This window comes from Platichthys flesus, chromosome 10 (genome assembly GCF_949316205.1).
Source record: "Platichthys flesus chromosome 10, fPlaFle2.1, whole genome shotgun sequence".
NCBI classification, from domain to species: Eukaryota; Metazoa; Chordata; class Actinopteri; order Pleuronectiformes; family Pleuronectidae; genus Platichthys; species Platichthys flesus.
In genome coordinates this window covers 2,392,139-2,418,235 of record NC_084954.1, presented here as the reverse complement: position 1 = coordinate 2,418,235, position 26,097 = coordinate 2,392,139, and the positions used below count along the sequence as shown (strand labels likewise).

At 46.8% G+C, this 26,097-nt stretch overlaps 1 protein-coding gene and 1 long non-coding RNA gene across 2 annotated transcripts in view; one reads left to right on the top strand and one right to left on the bottom strand.

The window, feature by feature from the left end:
• fgfr3 (fibroblast growth factor receptor 3) overlaps window positions 1-26,097 on the top strand; it is a gene marked incomplete in the record, with an annotated part of 61,731 nt that overhangs the window by 19,848 nt on the left and 15,786 nt on the right. Inside the window, 6 exon segments of the mRNA XM_062397213.1 lie at window positions 1,365-1,418; window positions 8,234-8,403; window positions 17,485-17,608; window positions 17,783-17,973; window positions 22,657-22,801; window positions 23,435-23,607. Coding sequence (XP_062253197.1) covers window positions 1,365-1,418; window positions 8,234-8,403; window positions 17,485-17,608; window positions 17,783-17,973; window positions 22,657-22,801; window positions 23,435-23,607 — 857 coding nt within the window.
• LOC133961853 (uncharacterized) lies at window positions 24,085-25,664 on the bottom strand. Its single transcript, XR_009922043.1, has 2 exons — window positions 24,525-25,664; window positions 24,085-24,275 (listed from the first exon to the last, which is right to left on the bottom strand). It is a non-coding gene; the product is annotated as an uncharacterized LOC133961853 (long non-coding RNA).

Sequence of the window (26,097 nt, the reverse complement as noted above, 5' to 3'; positions counted from 1 at the left end):
AGGTGTCAGATATTTAGGAGCGGTATCAGATTTAGCACCTGGACGGGGTCCAGACAGCACAGAGCGGCCAGATCGTAGTGTGCAAACGCACACACACACACACACACGGTACACACAGACACACACACACGGTACACACAGACACACACACACATGGTACACACAGACACACACACACGGTACACACAGTGCACATGTTGTAAATGAGAAGGTGTAACTTGAGGAGATGAAAGAACTTGTTTGCCAGTTGTATGAAAATGAAAAACGTTTGGAGACTTTGCAGACGGAACAAAAATTACTGACAGATTATATTAAATTCAGCTTTTGATTAAAACAAATACTTGTTTAATACAAAATGCTTTTCCTTATTGTTAGAAGGATCCCGTTTGTAAACTCACGTTATCTGGTGCAGTATGATGGTCGTTGACACTTTGGATGCACAAGCAAACCAATTTGTTTAAGCTTAAATCTGAATATATTATATTATTTCAATTTTACTGAGGTTATTTGCATAATTCAGCTTTTATTTTCTAAGCACCGTGGTTCTATCGGTCAGTTATCTTCCATCCGGACTTCAGGGAATCCCAATGGCTTTTGCTGCTGCGGCACGGTGGCAAAGCGCAGTGATGCACGGAGGCGTCAGGAGAGAAGAGCAGTGTTTCAGGAGAAGCTTTAGCTCACCAGGGTTATAACAGCTGGCTCCCATTAACCAGACCTGTGGAACTGAACCAGTAAAGATCGAGGTCACATCGAGAATTATTACAAAGCCGGCGTGAAAATGTGAGACAGTATCTGTGGTCGAGGAGCAATTAGACTTCATCTGACCTGCTAACTGTTAGCAAGAGTTAGCGTCTGTGTGTGTGTGTGTGTGTGTGTGTGTGTGTGTGTGTGTCAGTGTGTATCCCACACGCTCACACACTCACACGAGCGTGTCGCACTAATGACCCCCTCATTTGTACCGTCTGTGGAAATGTTTGTAATATCTGAGGACGCCACAGCGGAGAACTGTGGACTCATTCATGAGTTTCTCAATGAGCAGAGTCAGCCCGAGTGTGTGTGTGTGTGTGTTTGTGTGTGTGTGTGTGTGTGTGCATGTGTTTGTGTGTGTTTGTGTAATCACGCTAGTTTTCGAACACACACCATTTAATCTCCACTGGGCCTTTTAATGTGCACAAAGTTCATTCCTTTATTTATTTTTCACTCCTCTTAGTTTCTCTCTATTGTTGCACAGAATAAATGAAGTGGTCCAAACGTTCCAGATGTGAAGTCGGTGTTATCTGATGGTTCTTATAGTTCAAGCTCCACATGTGCTCGAGATCCGTCCATGATCCTCAATCTAAACCCGATTTGTCTTCTCCTCTCAGATTCTCTGTCGTCTGGTGATGATGAAGACTATGATGAAGATCCAGAAGATGCAGGTAATGGAAATGGTGAATTCCTAATTATTCTTTCTACACCACACCACACAAGTGAAACCATACATTTGATCTTTCCAGCGACAAGAGGAAGTTAACGAGTTTGAATAAACAGCTTCATGAGCTTCGTGATAATAAAAACCTTTCCTGGAATCCAAGATTTAATATAAGATTAGACTTTAAGTAGAATTGGAGGAAGCACAAATGGAACTGGGATCTATAGAAATGCTTTATACTTGACAACCCTCTTCCTGCGCTCGCATCAAAGCTTCTCCCTGGAGCACTTAACGAAACGGCGCCATCACACAGAACAGGAGCCGACGCTTCTCCGTTAGATCACATCCCTCTCGGTGCTCCGTGGGGACGCGAGCTGTGCTGGGAGATGTGCTGAGTTCAGGTGCAGGTGAACAAAGACCTGTGAGGGATGGCGTCTGCCGGCTGAGCGCCTCCTCGCACGCTCTGTTCTGTCAGCGAGCACGACTCCAGAGCGACAGAGAGCGACTCCGCCCCCTCAGCGGGCTGTCGACCAACCAGACGCCACGCTGTGCTGCCTTTGAGATGTCGGGATGGAAGAGAAGTGAGGGAACCAATAGAAAACACTTGACTTTCCAGTGAATTATACAGAATAAATACTTGAAGGTAGTTTGACGCTTCACTGGAGCTAAAGAAGTCGACATCTTGACAAATATAGAAAAGTTTCAGGAGGACAAAGTTATTTTGTAAAAGTCGCTTTAAAGTTCTCACACTTGACTTTAAGTGAAACTCTGAGACATCAACTGTCGGTGATGCTGCGGCTGCTAAATCTGTCCATTGACATCACATTAATAATATTATGTGTATATTATAGAAAAGGGCTTTTTAAAGAACAAACAAAAGATCCCAAAAAGATGGTTGACTTTGTGTTGAAGTCGTCAGTTTCAGTTTTTCTCTGTCTCTCTAATATGTGTTTTTAAATTTGAGGATTTCCTCAAGGACGCGGCAGTCGTGTCAAACTCACCCAACATGTGTCTGTGGGCTGTTGCTTTGAGGAATAACAGTGAAGCTTCAGTTACAAGTGAAGTAATCACCTCATGATTCTCTTCTTTTATTATTTCACTTCTCTGATATCTGAGAAACAACAGCTCGCTCCCCGGCTCAAACACTCCATCGTTTACTGAACACAGGCGTCTCTGTTGGGGTGAGATCCCTCTCAACATGTAATCCCCTCATTCTGCTCATTTGAGAAGCTGCAGAATTAAAGATGTATTCTTTTCATTTTCATCATCACGTTGTGGCTGCAGCTCTTATCCAGAGGCGTGAGAGGAGAAAGATAGAAAGAGACAAAGCAGAGAAGCTTCCTCTCGCCTTCTGAATGAGCTCGACACCTGCCACGTATGAAAACCTGAGGACTTCACTTTCCTCCTGGAGTGTTTTCCAAACAGGCCGGAGCGGCAGCAGCTCACTGCAGACGTCCTGAATGCCGGTAAATAGCCTCAGACTGCCAGACTTAATCTCTGGGTGTAAGTCCACCCCATGACATACGAGGCTCCGGTTTCCTGGCCAAAAGGAGAGGGATTAGCCCCGAAACGTTAAACCCCTATCTCTGCTTAATGTTCACTAAGCCACCACTAATTAGCTGGCTGTGGCAGAACGGAGCCATGTGACACAGAGAGAGAGAGAGAGAGAGAGAGAGAGAGAGAGTCCCTGTCGCTGAGCGGAAGAACATCCACGTCCTCATGCAGAGAGGAAGCTGGAGCCGGTGAAAGAGTCCGTTCATTAATGAGGGAGCCGGAGCAGAAGACATTTTGCCGAGCGACAGCCAGACAGAAGGCAACGAGAGGAGAGGAGGGGCTTCGAGGGGTTGAGTCACTGGGAGCTGCCAGTCGAGATGATGCCACTGGCCACAGCCCAGTGTTCCCACAGCAGAGAGACAGACGAGCCTCTGCAGTCATGAGCTCATTCTCCACGACTTCAGAACGCACCGGGCCGTCTCCAGAGGCCCTCGGGGGGGGCATTTTTAAACCATCTCCATCCACATGAGCATCAGTTTCAATCCCCGTCCTCAAATACCACGTGACCAGACAGGTACACTGGGCAAGCGTGTGACAGTGGAAACAGGAAGTATAATGCAGGATTCAACCCAACACTGGTTGTCACAGTTTCCCAACATCTCAGTTTCTGCACGTCCAGATTCAAACGACCCTGCAGAGTTTCCAAACCTTTTTGTTCTAGCGGCTCTAAAGCTGCAGAGTAGTGAGAATGTGTATCTGTAGTTTCTATAGTTTAAAGATCAAAAAGCGCTGGACTGTGTCGGGGGTCTGACACCAGAAGAAAATAGAAGGTCAGAGATCAAACTATCGTGCGCCCTCACACGATGATTACGATTTAGAGTGTGTACCTCTTTCAGTGCGGAGAGTGGCGTACACACTCAGCCTGTGTGGATTGAAAGGCCAGTGTGTGTCTGTGTGTGTCTGTGTGTGTGTGTGTGAGGAGGAATGTTAACAGAGCCTAATCTGTGCTGTGCTCCTGAGCTATGCAGCCTCCTTGTTTACCCTGGCAGGAGAGCAGAGGGCCGGACGCCGGGGCCACGCTACGCTGCACCACCGCGACCACCATTCCTCCAGCTCTGTTTGCCCAGAGTCCCTGCCGGCCCGTCGGGGCAGCGCGCCTTCAAAGAGCCCCAGTGTTATCTGTAATGAAATCTGCCTTCGTGCTCACAGGCGTCGGCGAGGGCAAATTATACAATTACACAATTAAACCACCACCCCTCCTCCTCCTCCTCCCCCTCCCCCCGGTCGGTGTCTGAGCGCCGACGGCCCGTGCAGTGTCCTGCTCCAGCTAATGGCCGCTGCACTGAAGCCGGGCAGATAGAGACACAGTCACGCTCCTCCGACCCACAGCCACAGCAGGAAGTCAGCAGGGAAGTTAACAGGCTGCTGCAGGGTGTGTGTCGTCGTGTGTGTGTAGAGCATGTGTAGCAACGTTGTGTAGTACACATACAAAGACAATGCACGGTCCTTTAGATCTGTTATTTGATTAACAAAAGTAAAATCTGGATCTGCATGAATTTAAGACAATGCATATGCAAGGAAGGAAGGAAGGAAGGAAGGAAGGAAGGAAGGAAGGAAGGAAAGATGGAGGGATCCTGGAGTTTTACCAGAATCCGATAATTTATAATTAGTTTTCGAATAATTGTGATCACGGTGCTAGTAATACAATAATGATGTCAGATGAACGGCGTAGCCAATCAGAGTCGAGTATAGTTAGACTCCGCCCAGTCTGCCTGAATAACAATGTGAAACCAAAACTTATCAGATCACATGAATCTATGGAACAAACACGTGAAGCTTCAGACTCTCAGGAGAGAAAACACCTTCACAGTCGTCAGGAGATGTTTGAGAGTTTTATTCATGCTTCACAGTCGCTGTGATGTCACACACATGACTCCTCCCACTGACTGACCACTCCCCCTCCGTGGCAGAGATCTCACTAGCCGCACTCCCGGCTCTGTTATCGAGCGTAAACCAAACAAACAGCGGAGCAGGAAAACGCCAGAGTATTTTTAGGCTCCCGGAGAGATCCCCCCCCCCCCTCCGCAGCTGACAGGTGGACACGCATGACACTGTAACCGCAGAGCCGAGGGAACATGTTATGGTGAACCAGCCTCCACTGTAATGACAGCTCGCGGGCTCAGGTTATCTGCTGACTACGTCCCTGTGGAGGTTTCGGGGTATCTGCCCCCCCATCACCACCAAGCAGAGAAGCCCACTCCCCTCTGCTGAGGAAATACCATCCTGCCAATTAGACATGGGATGGGATTCCAGTGTCTGCTGAGCGTACTGGGAACACACTGAAATCAAATATCGCTGCTGAACTGGAGGAGACTTTCCTGGAGAGGAACGTGCGTCAGCTTCAGACGAGCCAACAAATCACAGACACACATATCTCAAAGCTCTGGATGAAAATACTCTGGCTCTTTTATTACAACTGACAGTAATAAAATGATATAAAACCCAAATTAAATCAATTACAAACGTCATAAACACGTTGTCATCCATCCAGGAACAGAAATCCATGCTCGTGCTGAGTGGTTTCAGCAGAATGAATGATTAGTTATCTAGATTCCTGCATAGGACAGTTCAGGCAGCACACGCAGCACTTTCCACTTTCCTTCAGCTGCCAGAAATAAAGCAAGCACCAGTTAGCTGCTGGTAGAGCTGAGAAGAAGACGTCAGGACTCGGCCCAGTCCGATCCTCTGACAGGTGATAGTGGGTGGAGGAGGAGGAGCTGGTGCCAAGCAGCTCAGTGAATTAGATGAAACAGACAGAATCCCCACAGGTGTCTATTCTGGGTGAGATACGTCATAGTGGCTGAAGGAGGAAGAGGAGGAAGAGGAAGAGGACCACACATCGGGAGAGAGACTGTTTAAAAACTCAGTGCGTGTTTTTGTTTAACAGAGTGTGTGTGTCTGTGTGTGTGTGTGTGGCTGATAATGATGCCAAGAAAACAATGTGTTCAGACGCCTCCAAGAGTCTCACACTGCGCTCAGTGTCGAGAGGGAGGGAGAGGGAGAGAGGGGGGGGGGGGGAGGGAGAGAGAGAGAGAGAGAGAGAGGGAGAGAGAGAGAGAGGGAGAGAGAGAGAGAGGGAGAGGGAGAGAGAGAGGGAGAGAGAGAGAGAGAGAGAGAGAGAGAGAGAGAGACTAATGATATCTAACAGAGATTTCCCTTTTAAGGTGTGTGTGTGTGTGTGTGTTTGTATACTAATATGTGTTGGGACCATTTCCACCTTGTCAGGACCAGTAGATGTTGGTTAGTGGGGGTTGGTTGGTTGGTTAGTTGGTTAGTTGGTTATGCTGCATTGTCCACAATGAATAAAAGTCCTAATAAGGATAGCTGCACAAACCTGTGTGTGTGTGTGAAATCCATATTTTACCCATGTTGTGGGGACCTGACTCTGTTTGTACAGTCACATTACGGGGACTTGTCTTCCCTGTGGGGACAAAATGAAAGTCCCCATAATGTATATCATTCAAATTTAAAGGTGAAGACATGTTTTAAAGGTCAGGTTTGATTTAGAGTGCCTCAGGAAATCAGTGTAAGTCAGCGTAATGTCCTCTGAAGTCCCGGCATCTGTGTGTATGTATGTGTGTGGTTGCATGTGCAGAGTGTTTGTCTTTGCGAGCTGGGGAGTCTCTAACTCAAGCAGGCTGCAGTGTTCCGCTGCTTGAGTGGAGACGCACACACACACACACACACAGACACACACAATAGAAGCGAAGTTGTGTTTGTTTGCTTTCTAAGATGATACGTCTGTGTCTTTCATCGTCCAATCTCTCTCAGTCTGGTTGTAATTACTCTGTGAAGCCGAAGCCAAAGTGTCATGACGGGAGCCAAAGAAATGTGTGTCAGAAATATATCAGAGCTCCCCAGGCATTATGACAGACACACACACACACACACACACACACACACACATACGCAGACACACGTGGCAGTTTAGAGATCATCACACACAGGTATATTTATATTTCTGTAATCGACATCTCACCTAAGATAAACTCCACCCGTGTGTTGCTTGAGGGTGAGGATTTCTTTGTTGAACCCACTTACACACACACACACACACAGACACACACACATTGAGATGGTAATTAGCTTCCCTCTGTCCTCCTGCATTTAGAGTGTAAAAGAGACATCTGATGACCGGTCAGCCACCTCCCCAGCTTTTGTCCAGGGAAACACACACAGACCAGTAAAGAGAGAGAGAGAGTGAGCCTCCCACCAGTGCCCTCGCCCTCCTCATCCCCCCCCCACACACCGGGAACAACAGGCCTCTCTGACTCGCTACTCTCTCTTTTGTCCGTCCTCTTCTCAATACAACTCAATAAATCGCCCTGACGGGTTTGCAGACCCTCAGGATCCAACGATTTCCAAACCCACTCTTGCTTTGTTAGCGAGGGACGAAGACGCGAGGGAGGAACACGCAAAACCGCTTTGTGCTCTTTCACAATCCGTCAAACTGCTTTTCACACCATTTGAGGGCATCTTGAATTTTACTGCGTCTCTTTGCACTGGGGTGTAAGTAAAATGTAAAAAGGTCTCATCCTGACTGTAGCAAAGAAAATCCAGAAAATACTGCATGTGTCCAAACTCTTTTCCTATTTAAAGAAAATCCCTCAAACTAAAGTTTTCAACCATTTCTTAGCTTTGAAAATGTGAAACAGGATCAAAGTTAGTGTGTAAATGTCACAGGTACAGTTGGTTGTTGTTTCTCTAGTGGAACCTCACATCTGTCCTGGCAAAATCCATTAATCATCCAATCTGTGCCATCTCTTAGCAATTACATAAAAGAACCTGGAGGGTCCGTCCCGATGGTTTCTATGATCATAGAAGACGCCAGAAAATGGAAAACCGAGGAGAACTCTGTTGGGATCAGAAAGTGTCTCGGCAGAGCGAGTCGGACCCGAGTCACAAAGCTGTCGACTTGGGACGTGATTTATTTGAACCGTGATTTAAGACTGGCTCTGACCGACTCTCCTTCGCCTGAGAATCACTCAAATTACTCAAGTCCTGACTTGAACTTATCTCGAGTGATGCTTGACAGGTGTCTTGAGACTGAACTCTGTTGCAATGGGCTTGACTTGTATCAGATGTTTCAAGATATGCACTCGTCTCGAGTTACCGTATTTAAGATTCGACCCAAGTTTGTCTCCAATGACACGAAGCTCAACTTAAAACTAGTCTTGTCCCCAAAGTTCAACGATCTGACTCAGAACTTTGACTTGGACCTTGTTTCCAATGACTGACACAACACCCTGTTTTGTGTTTGTTAAACAGAAGGTCCTTATTGGACCCGTCCCGACCGGATGGACAAGAAGCTTCTGGCCGTTCCTGCCGCCAACACGGTCAAGTTCCGCTGTGCTGCTTCCGGAAACCCGACGCCGACCATCCACTGGCTGAAGAACGGCAAAGAGTTCAAGGGCGAGCAGAGGATGGGCGGCATCAAGGTGAGAGAGCTTCAAACTTTTAACAGATTCATGTCCTCACACCAGATTCTTCCTGGAGGAGGCGATTGCTGTGTCCTATACTTGAGAAACCTTTTAGCAAGGCATCTTAATCCCGTGCCAGAGGGTGGAGCTGCTGCGTGTCCGTCAGGCTGATTGTTGTGAGGCTCCCTGGTGTGAATATCTATACCACGAATAGTGAGAAGTGCTCGTCCTTCGGTGAATCTTCTTCTCACGGTGAATAAAGGTCAGAAATCGTGCCTCGGGACCCGGCGGCTTTCCGAACGGCCGCCTCTCCGGCATCTATTTAGAGGCTCAAACTGCTGCGCTGAAATCAGAGTGTCGCACAGATACATGCACACTGGCCTGATGGCTCAGTGTTGACAGTAACAAGCGCAGCAAACAGCTGCTGGACTCAGTTTTGTCATGGGATTGACTCTAAACACTGGGCTCTCATGTGGGATGGTGCTGCTTTGGGTAATGGGGCCTGGTTTACCCTTGTGTTGGTTTAATAGCCCCGAGCTGGAGGATTAAAAGACAAACGGGCTGTGCTCAGAACATCGGAATTCAAACAACGCGAAACCTGTGATTTGCTTCAAAATAAACGTAAACATCGAAATTGTAAAATGATTCCCAGCGAGGTGAATAGTTTCAGGATCTTTCCGTCCTGTGTCTGATTCTCTCTCCAGGAGATGAAGGAAGTTACCTGTTAAGATTTCAAAAAATTAAAAGTCATCATTGACTTGCAGAATAATATAAAAAAAATGTGTATTCTGTGCATGTAACAAATAAGAACCTTTCTATTTTAAAGTATTTATTGTTGAATTACTCTCGTATTCATTGGTTTGTTTCTTTAGCTGCATTTTAAACTGTGCAGCGCCATTAAAGTATTTCCACTCTCTTCCTTTGAAACTCACTACTTTACAAATTATTCCCATTCAAGCGTAACTTTTTACAGTGTGTATTGTAACCACTTTAACCACACTTGTTTTATTTTATTTATAAACCAGTTTCATCAGATATACATCCAGAGCACAAAGGCTAATTTGGGCACTTTAACTGATTTGCACTGTGGAGTTTATGGAAGTTTAAAGTCGCTGCTATTGTTTCCACGAACTTCTCCTTCAATTTAAAGTGTTTTCTTTTGTGTGGATTTTGACAACAAACCACCAACACACTGTCGCAGGAGAACAAACGAACCCTGCAGCTGCCGTCACAACTTCAAACGTGGTAAAAATTAACTGCTGAACCTTTTGTGTCACAGAAGAATTAATTAAACTTGTTGTTCGCTCAAACCGCCACCAAAAGCTAAACCGATCTAAATCAACTGTTGTGAAGAATCGTGAGCATCTGTATTAATGTCAGAGAGTGGAATTAAACACTTAAGAATTCAAAAAACTTCTGTGGTGGTGCTGGTGGTGCTGGCGGTGCTGGAGGAGGCATTTCTCCCAGTGGAGGTTTTGGATTTAAAGGGTTAAATGTAATGAGATCCTGCAGCTATTAACAGTTTACAGAGATCTCCAACATCTGCTCCCAGCAGACCAACAGCAGTTGTCTCCCTCCCTCTGTCCCCACTTTCTCTCTCCCCCCCGACTCACACACACACACACAGACACACACCTGTCACCAGCCCTCAGGAAGCTCCAACTTGCAAGCGGCCCCTCCACCGACTTCCATCGTACACATGCGCTAAGATTCGCTGACGATAACGTTTTTTCCCCGGCAGATTAATCCCAGTCTAACCAGTGAGGGCACGTAGATGTTCACTCCATCTGTTCAACACGTCTCCAGCTTCTCCTCCCGAATCCCACAGAGTCTGAGTTCTGTGCAGGAAAGTCAGTTGTGTGGTTGTTGGCGTCGTTTCCACGTGTGAGACGGAAACCACTTAGTGCCACACATGCTCCTACGGGACCATCCATATATAATTGGAGCGATATGTATAGCTTGCTCTCCAGAGTGAGACTTGAGTATGTGAGGTCCTGTTGGCCTTGTCCAGTGTTGTCTCTGTGAGATGTGACACTATAAGTTGTCAACAAGCCACCGGGACGAATTCCTGTACATTTTTCCGCTCTGTGTAGCTCAGCGTGGTCGAGCTTGGCACCGAGCGGCGCTGTGGGTTTGATTCCCACCGCGGCCGCATGTGCTTTTCAGCCTGGGTGGCCGTGGTGCTGCAGTAAGGGTCCGACCCAAAGGAAGATGTTGTGTTTGTGGTGTGCGTTAACTCGGCGGTTACGTTTTGGCAGCGAAGGCTTAAAGCAGAACGATCGGAGTCGTGAAGTGTTTAAATGTCACCGTATCTGTTTTTTACGCAGACGTCCTGGAAAGATTCATTCCAGCAGCAGATGTCTTTCCTTTTGTTTTTGTTGTATTTGACTTTTAAAGGGTCGGTGCACGTAAATCACAGAAACACAACTCAAAGTACGATTAACTTCTCTCGGCACGAAGAAATGACCCTTAAAACTCACTTTCAAGTAGCTGCAGCTTTACGTATCTCACTTAATTCTTTTGAGCCCTTTAGTTTTTTACTGTACGTGAATATTTATGATAAAAAGACTTGAGGGAGATAATCTTTGTCTTCTGGTCACCCTCGGTTCCTCCAGGCTTCGACTCCTTTTGACTCTTATCAGCCAAACTTTTGCTGTAGTAATTAAGATTTCACCTTTGGACCAAGTGACACTTTACGTGACATTATATTCCCTAATAAAGACCACCGACCATGGAAGGAAAACTACTGTCAGAACATGTATAATTCATTCAGTCTGATGGAGCTGTTGATTATTAAATCTTAACTTCTTCTCTGTGTCTTTATTGAGACGTTATCTCTCCCTCCCTCCCTCCCTCCCTCCCTCCCTCCCTCGCTCTGTCCCGGAGCGGTTTCTAAAATCCAGTTAGCCAATCACCATGTGGCCGCTGTCGCCCTTGAGGGAGGTGAGCAGAGAGGTCACCCTCTTTAGAATCAAGGCGCTGGGTGACAGACAAGCCTGTGACACTGCCGGGCTTCGGGGGGGGGGGGGTGTAACGTCTTCACCCGGTCGTAATGTCAAAGCCTCTGCTGACCCAGCACGCTGCAAAAAGTGTCTACACACTAAATTGTTTTTATCAGTAACTTTAATCACTGAGGCTTATTGAGAAGAGTCAACTCACCCTTGTCATTTGCCATAAACATAATTTTGGTTTTCCATTATCCACATTTCTATAACTCTAACTCTTTTCTTAACTTGCTTTCTTCTCCATGGGACCAATTCTGCTCTGAGAGAAATGTGCACTGACAATAAAGTCACATTAGGTTCCATTGAAGTGAGTGATGTGCCTGATCTCATTATATCGTCGTCTCATTTTTAACATGTTTACGGTTCAGCTCTTTTTGTTCGAGCCACATGTTCATTAACCTGCCGGTCACTTTATTTGATTTCACTCAATGGACTTTCATCAGCAGCTGCACCACAACTACAACACGTGTGAATATCATCCAATAGGATTACAGCAGAAACTTGTCTTGCACAATCTGTGAACTTTTGAACGTTATGTATATATTTTTACGTTTATATATTTGCTTTGATACTTTTATTTACTTATTTCATAATTAAGGTTCCTGTCTTTCTCTTTCTCTTTGTACTTACACTACTGTTTTCTGACTATGTTTGTTATGCACCAAACAACAAAGCAAATGTGCAAAATATAGTAGAGTTTTCATACGAATAGCAAATTCTCAAAAGCATAATAAATATTAACTCTTTCATAATGACAAACATGGTTGAGTGGTTGTTGTGGAGTCAGACACATTAAACAGGGCTGTCGTCAGCACAGACGTTTCTCTCAGTGCATTCGGTGTCTCTCGTGTCACAGCCCCCGTGACCTCACATCTGCCTGTGATGGGTTCATCTGGCGGGGTCGGGGGGGTAGATGGGTGGCGGGGGGGGGTGCCCCGACAGCCTGACAATGGCCTTCTAAAGACTCTATTCCTCCGAGCGGGACCTCAAGGTGAAGCCTTCTTCCTCTCACGTCCGCTCTGAACTGACAAGATCATTTTTGGGATTTGACAGCCGTGGGTAATTTCTACAGAATGAAAAGAGACTGTGTCTGATTTTTGGGACGAGTGATGGGACGTCTTCCTCCAACTGGGAGTGTGTCTATGACTGGGAAGTGTCCCACTAACTGATCCTCGCTGATCAGCACAGATGCTTTTAAGAATTTCCCCTGCTCTAGTCTGCCCCCGGTGGTTGACAGTGGCTTCTCTAGGGAAACACTGTGTTCTCCTTTCGTTCCTTAAATACGTCCTCATCTTCTAAAAAAGCAAAAAAAAATCACATTCAGGTTTCACTTCCCTCAGAAACGTACCGGAGATGTGACAGAAGATTGGAGCATTTTCAGGCAGATCGTTTCCCTCGTCCCCGACATGTTCCAGTCGAGTGGAGAGGATTCTTCAAGACGAGCAAAGTGTCGCACCTATTTGAAAAGCTGAATGTGAGATTAAATGGCGCCGGCTGAGATGGAGTTTTTTACTTTTATCCTTGAAGAAAGGATAAAAAACGTCGGTTCTCTAAATCGACTCATAATCAGGCACAAATGGGCCTTTTCAAGCGTTTGTGTGAAGACTTCATCGTGAGCTACGTGCACTTCTCTGGCAAATAGATCCAAATGTGGCTCTTCAGGGCAGAACAGACTGAATGAAAAGAGGAGCTGGACTCGGAGCCAGCGGACTCGGTAATTCCCTGACCTTGAAATTAGCTTTGCTCATCTGCAAGTTCATTCAAATGAAGCTGCATGAACGGAGCTGTTGGTATTTAGAAGGAAATGTTTCTGTCGATGTCTCAGATCCACATTCGTCCGTCTGCTGCCACTTTGGTGACTTTATCAACGAGAGCGAACAAAACACTGTGGAGCAAATGTGCAGCAATGATGTTAAATTATGCAAACAAAGCAATTACATCGACATAAAGAAGATCTCTTTGTGTGTGTGTGAAGCAGGAGCCTCAGTAAATCAGTGTGTGTCTGAACAGTTTGATTAGATCCCTGCAGCTTTCTGAGAGCAGCAGGAAACGTGGATGTGAGAAGCCCAGAGCTCCAGAGCTCTTCAGGCTCGGCTGTCCACTGTGTTTGCTTTTTATTAAATCACGTGCAAATGATACCGGGCTGCAAAGAAATGACCACACGAGACCCGACTGTGATGAGACACTGGTTTGAGTGGGAGAAGTGAGATCACAGCAGCAGCTCATCGATCCAGATTTCATTTCCAGTTAAACAGAATTTAAGTTTGAATGATTTACTGAGCTGCTGTTGTTTGTTTTCACAAAATAAAAGCTCTATAATTACACTGCATATAGAGCATTGCAACAAAAATTACAAGCTTTTACTTTGTAGACAAACTGCTGAAGAGGACGTGCTTCTTTAAATGTTGGTGTCATAACGGAGACCAACACAACGTGAATGTCTGTTTCTGTCCGATATGGTGAAATAAGGAGAATCTCATTATCTGGCAGGACAGACTCTGGTGGCCGTGAATCACCCCAATTTATCTTAGGACGTAGAAAAAGACATATTCAACTCGGTACCTGATTATTCAAAGTTTATGAATATTGAACGTATCATTTCCTTGGGCCCTAAAGAGGAAACCGATGAGATGAACGAGCCACGGACACACACAGAATTAGACCATAGAAAAAAAGAGTCTTCTCCATATTCCTGAACATTTTGCAGTTTGATGAGATCATTTCTGACGAGAGATAATAGAACCCGAGCTGCTTTTGACCGATGGCGTCGTACACACGGCCTCCAACCGCCGTGACGAGCGAGTCCTTTCCACCTGAGAGTCGCCCCCCCCCCCCCCCCCCCCCCCCCCCGGGCCTCGTCTGTGGATTCTCATCTCACAGGCACTTTGTGAGTCCATTGAAATGCAACACAGAGAACTCCACGTACGCCTGTTGCAACCAAATGAAACGGTAAATGGGATGTGTGGCTCATTTGTAAAGTGGGAAATGAAATTCCAGCAGGGGCGACGTGCCGGAGCCTGGAGGTCAAAGGTCGCCTTCTCTATTGAGCCATCAGATGGGAGGTAGGGGAGGGATGGGCGTGTCCCCGGCCCATTGAGTCTTTGACAGGCAAAACCAATTCTGTTGTGTGCTGCCAACGGGATTTTATTGTGCTCATGCTAAACTGCGGCGGCACAAGTGAGACAAAATTTGACAAAGTAATTATTGTGTTTCGTTCCGTCCAAGTCGCTCGGAGCTTAACTGGTTCACCAATCCCTGTTTTGACAGGTTTCAGGGGCCGGGCCCTTAAAACCGGCTCCACACTGTTGCTTTTTAAGACCTTAAGCACTTTAAATCCTTGTTTTTGCCGTCCAGAGTTTAACGCGGCCCCCGGATTGTGAGTCTCCGTCGGCCGCCGAGGAATTTCTGCACTTTGCAAGATTATTTTTGGACTCTTTTTTAATTTAAGGCCAGTTATGGTCATCCGCTTTCCCTCCCCTGCCGCTCTCCTGCCGCGCTACCCAAACACTCCACACACATCAAACGACTGCTTTTAGATTTGGTTTTCTCCTCCATGTTGATGCAGTGGTGTGTCGAGCCAAAGTCGAAGGCAACAGACCCACAAACTTTCCCAGCTTTAATAGCGAGTCCTCCGGGCCGCCTCTTTCTGCTTCCTCCTTCTCTGTGGGTCGAATTAGACGGTAGCACAGATCCGGGCCACTGCTCCACTCTGACGCGGCCATCAATCCTGCTAACTGGCCCACGCTGGTTCTGACAGGGCTATGTTTTTTGCGGTGAAGACGGAGGGTTCGGACTTTAGAGGGAGCGGCGCTTCCTGTGTTTCCTCAGACAACAAACCGTCTGTGTCTTCAACAAGTCGTTTGAGTCGGCGGCCCGAGACTTTAACTTGTGTGTTTGGATTAAAATAACCGAATCGATCAGTAGAGCGACGCAACTTCTCTGCTTTCCGACTCGCTGAGGAAAATACAAACATCTCAAAACAAGGCCGATCGCTGAAAGTGTCCAAACCCTTTGTCCTCGTCCCTTCATGCACGGACGATGTGCGCTGGCTACACGTCTCCCTCGGATGCACACTTCTTGCAGTGTGAGACTCTCTGTCCATTCCCATGGCTGGTGCCCTTCCGCAGGTCCACGGCCAAAGCCATAAAACCTTTAAAGCCTCGTATGACTCTACTGTAAGCTCCTTAATAATGTAATTCTGTTTGGAATCTGGCACGATTGGAATGGATGGGATTATCACGTTTCGGGGCTAATGCCGCGGGTTCAACAGGGGTTAGCCGGGGTTAGCCGGGGCAGCACGGCAATAAGAGCAAGCGGCATGTTCGGAGAAAATAATTAAATGTGCCGATGGAAAGACGAGGGGGAAATTAAAGTGGAAATGTCACTCGGCGATTAGAGTTTCTAAACAATCCATTCAGTGAGAGCGTGTGAAACAATAGTCAGTGAGAGTATAACACTGTTCCCACGACTAATAGTTACTGGATAGTGAGGATTTAATAATGTTAAAATGTAGTGTAACAGTAGAATGAAGTCTCACTTTTAAGTAAATATAAACAAACAGACTTTAGGAAACTTTCCCTGGTTATTATAAAACTGAGGCTTTTTAAAGACATAAATAATCCCTCAGTTTCTGTTGGTGGTCTCTGCCTCTTCAAACCGACTCCTGCTCGTATTCAACCACCTTTCAGCTGAGCCCCTTGTGCTTTGCTGTTATTCCTCCGCCCCCCCCCCCCCCCCCCCGCTCAGCTCGGGCTCGGCGACCACAGCACAAGGCGTCACTCATCTGCTCATGAGAGCAGCCATTGACTTCAGTTTGACTCCTGGGCTGTGGGGGGGGGGGGGGGGGGGCAGACGGGGTGGAGCCAGCCGTTCTGAAAACCCATTTGCCAGCGCTGAGCGGGCAGCTCGCTCTGTGTCACCATGCAACTGCAGAAAGCACACACAGGCATAATATTTACACTGTTGAATTATTTTCCACATGCGCCTCCAAGAGAGAGAGGGAGTGAGTGAGAGAGAGTGGAGGAGTGTAAAGACAGAGGGAGAGGGAGCAGGAGAAGGAGGAGAAGGAGGAGTGTGTGCTCCTCCACCTACACATGTACACATTGTGTGAGAGGCCAGTTACCTCAACACGTGGGGTGAAAGGTTTGTGAAAACACCGAGCCCTCTCCGGGTCCGGCTCATTTTCCTACACAGGTGATGTGGAGTGCTCCAGCCTCAATGGCCTCCTTGTTGACATCACTCACTCCCGTCCTGAGTAACTCTGACCTCCTTCAGAGGAGTTCACGCCGTCATGGCATGTTTCCACTCCAGCTGCCGGGTCGTCCCTCTCTCGACCCGTGGAGCCGGCCCATCAGTGCGTAGCAGGTTCTCGGTTCTCGGTTCTCGCTGGGCCGGGCCGCTCGCTGGCTCCGCCCCCTGAGCTTCTGAATCTGTCCTGTTAGCTTCTGACCGCTGCCTCCATCCAGACACCAGGAGGTGCAGAATAAAACCCTGCCTCGGAGCAGGAGGAGAAAACTTTGACTGAGCTGAGCTTATACAAATAATCGTTTATTTATATCATTGCAGGCTTTGCTGTTTTTAATGCTGACGTCCTTTTCATTGCCGTTTGTTTGTTTGTCAGATTTCTCAAAATCCACTGAACCAATTTCATGAAATTTATAAAATAAGAACAGAACCTGTTATTGTTTGCAGCAGATTCTTTCTCACTTTCTCTCTCGTGGCAAAACAGGTCGTTAGCCTTGGCAGAGTTTTGCACTCTCTCTTCATCAAGTGATTTTCCATCTTTAAGATTTGCCCGTATATGTTCTGGGATATTTCTGCATGTCATCTTGCTTTATGCATTTTAACATGTGAAATGAAACATGAATGCAAACGGTAAAAATAAATCCTACATCAGAGAGTTTCTAAACAAAGCCAGGCAGCGTGTAGTTTGAATCTGGACTGTGTGAAAGAGCTTCTCCTAACAAATGGAGGAAATATGAAATAAAAACTGTGTTGCTTGTCAAATAACCTGCAAACAAAACCAGACTCCCCCTGGGATGTGTTCAGATACTGACTGCCCCCCCCCCCCCTCTGTCTGTCTGTCTCCCCTCAGCTGAGACACCAGCAGTGGAGTCTGGTGATGGAGAGCGCGGTGCCATCAGACCGGGGGAACTACACCTGCGTGGTTCAGAACAAGTACGGCACCATCACCCACACCTACCAGCTGGATGTTCTAGGTAAACGACTACTTCCCCTTCTGCTTCTGTGTAAACAGAGAATAAATTAACATACACAAGTGGTTTGAAAAACCCACGAGTGTTGTTAATGGAAAAAATGATATTTAAATAAACTACATTTCCTGCAGCTAATGGCTCCTCCTCTTCCTCCTCCTCCTCCTCTCTCTCTCTCAGAGCGCTCCCCTCACAGGCCCATCCTCCAGGCGGGCCTCCCGGCCAATCAGACGGTGGTGTTGGGCAGCGACGTGGAGTTCCACTGCAAAGTGTACAGCGACGCCCAGCCGCACATCCAGTGGCTGAAACACATCGAGGTCAACGGGAGTCGCTACGGCCATGACGGCGTCCCCTACGTCAACATCTTGAAGGTGGGTCCACCTGACGCCTGCTCAGCCGCCATGAGTCTCACCGGCGTTTGCCTGGAGTCGACTTCAGCCGACGATAGTTTCTCTCTTAATTTATCTCTCCTGAATGTCTCATTTAATGAGTCTCTCAGTCGGGGGGGCCCCAGGGGCTCCAGGGGCCCTCAGGCTCTTCTCACTGCAGCGCGTAGTTGACACGATCATTCCTCCAACACTCCAGAGTCATTATGAGGAGGAAATGCCTCACCTGCAGCACACAGGCTCTGATATGTGAGCACTGACTGATTGACACGTGATGACGATGGATCACATTTAATTAGATCGTTATCAAGTGTTTATACTTCAAAATGTTCAGACTGTCTGGAGGAGGAAGCATCTGACATCTGACTGATTAATGTGTCAGGAGAACAGGAACATGTGACATGTCCCTGACGAGGGCAGAAATCCACATTAAAGGTCATAATCATAAACAATTTTGATTTCAAACTCTATGGTCAATATTTGAAATGCTATTAAGGAAGAAAAAAGAGAGAGAGATTTAAATAAAGTTAAAATAATAAACATATATCAGAGGATGTGCAGTAATCACTGGTCGGTGGATTCGTTTCAAACTGTCCAGATGTGAGTTTTGTTCAGTTTCTGCAGCTGCATCTTTTTTACAATTCAAAAAGTAACTCTCAATCCCCTGAGAGAGAGAGAGAGAGAGAGAGGTTAAGTAAACGCAGCGGGCGAGCTACCGTTCCAGAGCAGCTCCTGGAGGTCTCATCGCTCCCCAGACAGAGACGCAGCCCGAGAATAGAAGAAAGCATTCCAGCTCCAGAGAGGACAACACCCTGAACCCACCGAGAGGCCTTTTTATCTAGAGTGAAGAGAGGAAGACTTAAAAAAAAAATGAGAAGGGCTCTTGCTTTCTCACTTGGCCTCCCCCTCTTTTCTTTATTTTTCATTTGCCTCCATAGCGAGCGAGGGAATAAAAACATCTGGTTTGGACTAAGTTAACTGCTGTGGTGGCGGCAGCGCAGGGAGAGAGACGGGCTCTGCTAACCACCGCTGCCGTCAGATGTGCCGCGTCGCGTGGTTAGGAGGAGGAGGAGGAAGAGGAGGAGGAGGAGGAGGAGGAGGGAGAGAGGGAAAGAGGGAAAGAGGGAAGAGGCACCCAAGAGAGCCATGGAAAAATTGAGTGGAGGAACACAACGAAGGGCAAAGTCAGCAGGGAGAGAGAGAATGTGTGACAGAGCGGTGGGTAGAGATGGAGGGCGAGAGATTTAGGAGGGGGGGGGGGGTGAGAGAGACAGGAGGACAGCTCGTCTCAGACATGGAATCTGTAACTTTGGGATGGAAAGATGATGTGAAGACAGAACCGTGTTTTCAGGCGTCAGGTATTTCTTTCAAACCTCCGTCCACACGACCTTCGTTTCACAGAATCTCTCCGTCAAAACAAAACCACAAAACCAGCTGTGATTAAAATATAAAGGCAATAGCAGCTCATCATTATGTCTCTGCTCATAGTTATTGAGTTTCGTCACCTCATCCAAATCGTTTCTGGCCCAAACGTTGTGCCAGTGAAGTAAACTGTGAAGTCACCGATTCACAGACGTTTTAAAGAGTTTAATAAATCTGCCCTTTGGGAGGTATTTGTAAAAATCTCCATTCACAAGAGACTTTAAAAATGGAATTAGCTAAATAACCAGATTAGTGTCTCTCAGCTCTGCACCAAGCAACTTTTTAATCAGATAATACAATATATTCACATCCTCACTAATTCAAACGGGCAGTATGATTGTGATTATGGTTTCAGAAGTTTCCCTCTTTTGCGCCACAGTGCGAGAGATAACAAAAAATAATGAAAACTCATAAAGAATCATGTCACGTTGCAAAAAAACCTCCACAAAGTGTGAATATGAATCATCAACGATAAAGATTATTCCTTTTAAATAAGACCTCAATTCATTCATGTTCACGTGATTTGTTTTTGATCTGGACTTTAGCAAAACGTTTGAACTTGTTAAAGCAGTTTTAGTTTTTCATGTCTGGTGCGAGCAAAAGAGCGAATGAGGCAGTGGCGGAGTGAGATGAAGGAGGGATGAAGGAGGGATGAAGGAGGGAGAGGGAGCAGACGGGAAAGAGGGCAGAAGGAGGAGGAGAGACACAGACCGAGAGACAGCGAGCGAGGGGGAGAGCGGGCCTGTCGACCCAGACCGCGGCTCCACGCTCTATTTTCGACTACCACATAATTGAAACAGTATTTACTGAGATCTACTGTATGTGTCTCTCCCTCCCTCCCTCCCTCCCTCCCCCTGTCTGTCTTTCTGGCCCCACCACACTTCATCCAGACTCCTGGCAGCATCTCATGTGTGGCATTTTCTATAGGAGTTAAATACAGCTGAGGGCTGGAGGAGGAGGGGGGGGGGGGGGGGGGGGGGTCGTGCCATGTTTTTTTTAAGAAACGCCTCAATCGCTCTTTTGATGCTTATGAAATAAAAAGAAAACGTTAAAGATGAACGACTCGCGCTGGCGTGGGGAGGGGGAGGGAGGGGGAGAAGGAGAGAGAGAGAGAGAGAGGGAGAGAGGGAGAGGGAGAGAGAGAGGGAGAGGGAGAGGGAGGCGTCTGCAGCCGAGCCCTGGATGTTCATTAAGAAACCATAAAACATGATATGTTTCCCCCGTTATGTGCTTTGCCCATTAAATTATTCATCAGCAGCTTCTCTGCTGGAGAGCCTGTCACAAGCAGAGTGTGTGTGTGTTGATGCTCGTATCGTGTACACACACACACACAGACACACACACACACACACACACTCACTTCTGGAAGATTGACAGGGTGTGTAATACACCAATAGGCAGCGTGTGTTACTGCATCGTACAGTACGTGTGTGTTCTGAAAGGTTTTAACACTTTTAATCTGTTCCACTCGACAGGTCCGACTAGTTCTCAAGTTTCATGTAAATTAACAAAAGTTACAGGCCTTCATGTTTCAGTCACACAATCATTTCATATTTTAGGAAATATGGTTTAATTTTACATGTTTACTGAGAAGACTCACATCGTGATTGACTAGACAATAACTTGTATCCCCCAAAAGACGGGAGAAGAGAAGCTGTTAATGTACATTGTTGTGAAATGTAGAGTGTATTTGTGTTTGTTCTCCAGGTTGTGTATGTATAACAGTGTGTTCTCTGCACGTGTTCCTTCCACAGAGTGTGGTCAGTAAACACACTGAGGCCCACAGTAAGTTGAGACTGTCCAACGTGACAGAGACAGACGCTGGGAAGTACTGGTGTCGCGCCTCGAACTTTGTAGGCAAGTCAGAAAACGCTTTCTGGCTTAAGTTGCACCACACAGGTAAATCCTGAGCGCAGAGCGTTACCCACAATCCTCTGCTGCGTCTCCTCCGCTCTGCAGGGCTCCTCCTCTCGGTGGTGGGCTTCATTGGTTTACTGGCTGTTTGTTAACGGGACGTAACAGCTCCTCTGGGTTCTTAGTTTAAATGTTCACATTCAGTTAGCGAGGAGATGAAATCTGTTTAAACACCCAGGGCCACTTTGTCTCCCCCACGATATCACACCTTTAATTACCACAGCAACTTCAGAAGCCTCGCTCCCCCACAAGCCTGCTTACACACACACACACACACACAAACACACACAAACGCAGACACACACATATATAAAAGCCCACATGAAACCTCCCACCAGCCCGAGCATACAGCTCACACACAGACTTCTACATGAAAGCGTTCAGCAGGACTCTGACTCATGTCTGGGTCTTGATGTCACTGTTCATTATTGAAGTCTGGTGAATGAGAGTCCCCCCCCACCACCACCACCTCATCCCCCTACCAGGCCACATCAGATACTGGGTTTGAAACAGCCCCCCCACTGATCATCACACCAAGCGAAAGGGGAAAAGCCACAGCGGCACCATGCGGGTTCCTTTTGAGGAACCTCAAGGTTAATTACAGGAAACAAAAGTGAAGGTAAATCAGTGTTGATGTATTTCATCAGCAAACAATAATGGTGAAAGATATTTTTTTTAAAAGGCAATGGACCCAGAATAGATCCCTGAGGTCTCCCTAGAAGAAAACCCCCAAAGATCAAATGATGCAAATGGCTTCCTGTAAAATATTCAGCCCAAAAAACAACGACTACGAATATTTATTTACGAGGGATAAAAAGAAAGAACTTCTCTTGTCCTCGTGGTTTCTGCAGACGTAGAGCTGCGCAGGAAGGATCTGCTTTGCTTTGGCCTCAGGTAAACTTTGAGCTGGTTCAGTTTGATTTCACAGGTGCTGCTGCAAGTCACAGACAAATGTTCCCTGCTCCTAAAAAAAACGAGTTATTTTTGAGTTTCCAACACAAATCAAATTCTGGTCAAATGAATCAAGGAAACAATTAATTAGTTTTACTTTAAACAACAGATATTTGTTCAGTTTCCCAGGGGTCAGGGTCACCTGTGACCTCAGGCTGAACCATCCAGCTTCTTTCCCGGCATGGTGACGGTGCTGCTTGGGTGTTTCTCAGGTGTTGGTGGTGGTGCTGTCAGCTGTCAGAGGAGAAACAGCACTGCTGACCTCTTTAAATCCTCGGTCCTCTCTCTCCAGGGTGTGTTTGGTGTTTCCTCTGAGAAGCTTTGGCCTCACCACATCTCCTCTTTCTGTTTTTCTCCTCCATCTTCTCTCACCCTCCACAGACGGCCGGTATTAACACCACAGACAAGGAGCTCGAGGTTCTCTTCTTGACCAATGTGTCTTTTGAGGATGCGGGCGAGTACACTTGTCTGGCGGGGAACTCTATCGGCTATGCTTACCACTCTGCTTGGCTGACGGTGCTTCCAGGTATATTCCTCTTCTCTCCGTGGATCTCTGAACATCTCGTTTCCACCACTTCAAATGTTACAATCTCCATAAAACGTGTTTTTCTCAGTGGCACATCATTTAACGTTCATTCTCAGACCTAATCATGAAGCATTACTGTAGATTGTGTGCTTGTTAACACACTTTAAGTGCGTAGCAATGTCCTCGTCCCTTTAATTTACCAAATCAAACATCCACTCCCGCCTCCGGTGAAAGGTTGTTTCTCATCAGAGCCGATCGTCTGTTTAAAAGTCTCGAGGCTACGAGGCAATTTCAAGACAGTTGTGTTTTCGGTATTCAAACGCAATAATTACCCCCCCCCCCCCCCCCCACCCACCCACCATGGGAGACGTGTTTCACAGGTGCAATTACCTGCTGCAGGATAAACTACAAGCTGATTACTGTCACCACAGAGAGTGAAAGCATTCTGTCGCTGTTCAAAGGCCAGTTTGTGAGCTGCTCCTGTTTTGATTTATGCCTCCGTGGAAAAAGAGAAATGTGCTACTGAGAAAAACAACGAGTTATTTGGCGTGAAGTCCTTGTGCATATTTTGACCTGACGCTCGATGTGTGTGACCTCCTCCTCTTCCTCCTCCTCCTCCTCCTCCCGAAGCAGTGAGCTCAGAGAAGGAGGACTACTACGTGGACATCCTCATCTACGTGACGGGCTGCGTGCTCTTCATCCTCGCCTTGGTCATCGTCGTCCTCTGCCGCATGAGGATGACCACGCAGAAGACGCTGCCCTCGCCGCCGGTGCAGAAGCTGTCCAAGTTCCCCCTCAAGAGACAGGTAACAGAAAGTAGATACAAGATTCTCACGAGACTTTCCCCCCTTTCCTCTCTCTCTCTCGCTGTGTGTTTAAAATTTGAGCGTATGAATAACTTTGGTGAAATGTGGTGCAGCTGACATTCCTCCAGAGGTCTGGAGACATTACAGGGATTACTGGGAATCCTTGTGTTTCTGGAACACCTTTTTTAATTTCCAGTTGTGTGTTCAAGTCGGGCGATGCTCTGGAAACATAAATTGAGAAGTTCTCCAGGTGTTTCTCACAAGTAAATAAAATAAACCTGCAGCCGAATTGAGATGATTCCAGACGAACAATAGTGAGATTATTAACTGAGGAAGGAACTTTGAATTAGTTATTTAGGATCATGGAAAAATGGAGTCGTAATTCTGCATCAGTGACACAATAAGAAACATGCAAAAGAGTTTATATTGTCACAAACTGGCTCAACATATGTGACAAGGAGGGGAGACGAGTCAGGATTGAAAGTGCTAAATGAAAAGGTTTTATTATAACTTGAACAATTATATGTACAAAAAGCATGAGGTGTGGAGAGTAGTGGCATCAGTGGTGAATGTAGTGTATGGATGAGTGAGATGTGTGTGCTGCTGTTGAGTGTACAAGGAAGACGCCAAAAAGAACCAAGAACCAAGAACCTGTAGCGGCGTGGAGCCTAGGAGAGAGAGAGAGACAATGAGACCAGGCTGGCTTATATCACCTTGGGTAGAGGCCTAGCCAGGTGTGAGCACCTTGCCCTAACGACCCTCCCTTTCTGCCAACTCCTGCAGGAAGTAATCAGCTGCATGATGCTAGCAGAAAGGGAGGGGTCGTCACACCCCCCTCCATAAGAACGAGGTTCCACCTCGTGTTATACATCAAATAAGTGTCAATATGTTCCAATCTGTCATGGTTCATACGTTACCAATAACTGACAGTCAGTACTGCACTCCCCCCAGGCTGCATCCTCCAGCACATCCCTCCATCCTCACCAACCCAGCAGCCTTGGTACCAAAGGAGCATTTTAAGGGAATGAAGAGCCGAGAGATGAGCAGAGGAGAACATGGAAATGAGAGACAGCATGAACAAATAGACTAAGGGTCCACAGGTGCCCGAGACAGGGCATCTGCCATTACATTGTCAGTCCCCTTAATGTGTCGGATGTCTAGGTTATATGGCTGCAGGAACAGCGCCCACCTCATTAGCCTCTGATTAGGATTTTGCAGTGACTTCAAGAAGGTGAGGGGGTTATGGTCAGTGAAGACAGTCAGCGGAGATAACCCTGAGCCGACATAGACATCAAAATGCTGCAGAGCCCAAACAAGTGCCAAAGCCTCCTTCTCAATCACTGAATAGTTGTATTGATGCTTGTTAAATTTTCTTGAGAAGAAGCTCACAGGACACTCTACACCCTCCGCATTCTCCTGCAACAGGACGGCCCCAACACCCACATTGCTGGCATCTACATGAAGTTTAAAGGGCTGATCAAATCGTGGCGCTGCCAGCACTGGGGCTGAACACAACAAGGCTTTTACACTGTCAAATGCATTTTGACACATTGAAGACCAAATATATTCAGCTTTAGCTTTCAAGAGGTCGGTCAAGGGTGCAACCACAGATGAAAAGTTCTTGCAAAAACTGCGGTAGTAGCCTACCAACCCTAGGAAACGCATCAGCTCTTTCTTGGTGGTAGGGGGGGGAAACTTTTGCACTGCCATGACCTTGGCCTCCACAGGTCGAACCTGGCCTTGACCCACCACCTTCCCAAGATAGGTCACAGTGGCTCTGGCAAACTCACACTTGGCCAGATTTACTGTCAAGTTGGCCCAGACCAACCTGTCAAAGAGAGCACCTATACGCTGTACATGTTCTTCCCAGGTGTCAGAATACACCACAACATCATCTAGGTATACTGCACAACCTGTAAGCCCTGAAACAACCCGATTCATTAGCCGTTGAAATGTTGCAGGAGCATTCCTCAAACCAAATGGCATAACAGTGTACGAATACAAGCCAGAAGGAGTTATGAAGGCTGAAATATCCCTTGCCCTTTTGGTGAGTGGGACTTGCCAGTACCCTTTAAGAAGATCAAATTTGCTCACAAATGTGGCTGAACCTACCATATCAATACAATCTTCCATACGAGGAAGTGGATACAGATCAGGTTTAGTGATACTGTTCACCTTACGATAGTCAGTGCAGGGCCTCAAACTAGCATCTGCCTTTTTTACTAGGAGGCATGGGGAGGCCCAGTTTGATGAACAAGGCTCAGCAATATCATTATCCAGCATGTACTGTACTTCAGCCTCCAACTGTCTCCTTTTTTCATCTGACACACGATAAAAACGCTGCTTGATGGGCTCAGCAACTCCAACATCTATGTCATGCTCAATTAAGGGCGTTTGGGTTGGGGTGTCAGAAAACAGTGATAGATAGCTGTTAATTAGTTTAATCAATTCATCACGTTTAACCACATTTAAGTGCCCGACAAGGATATT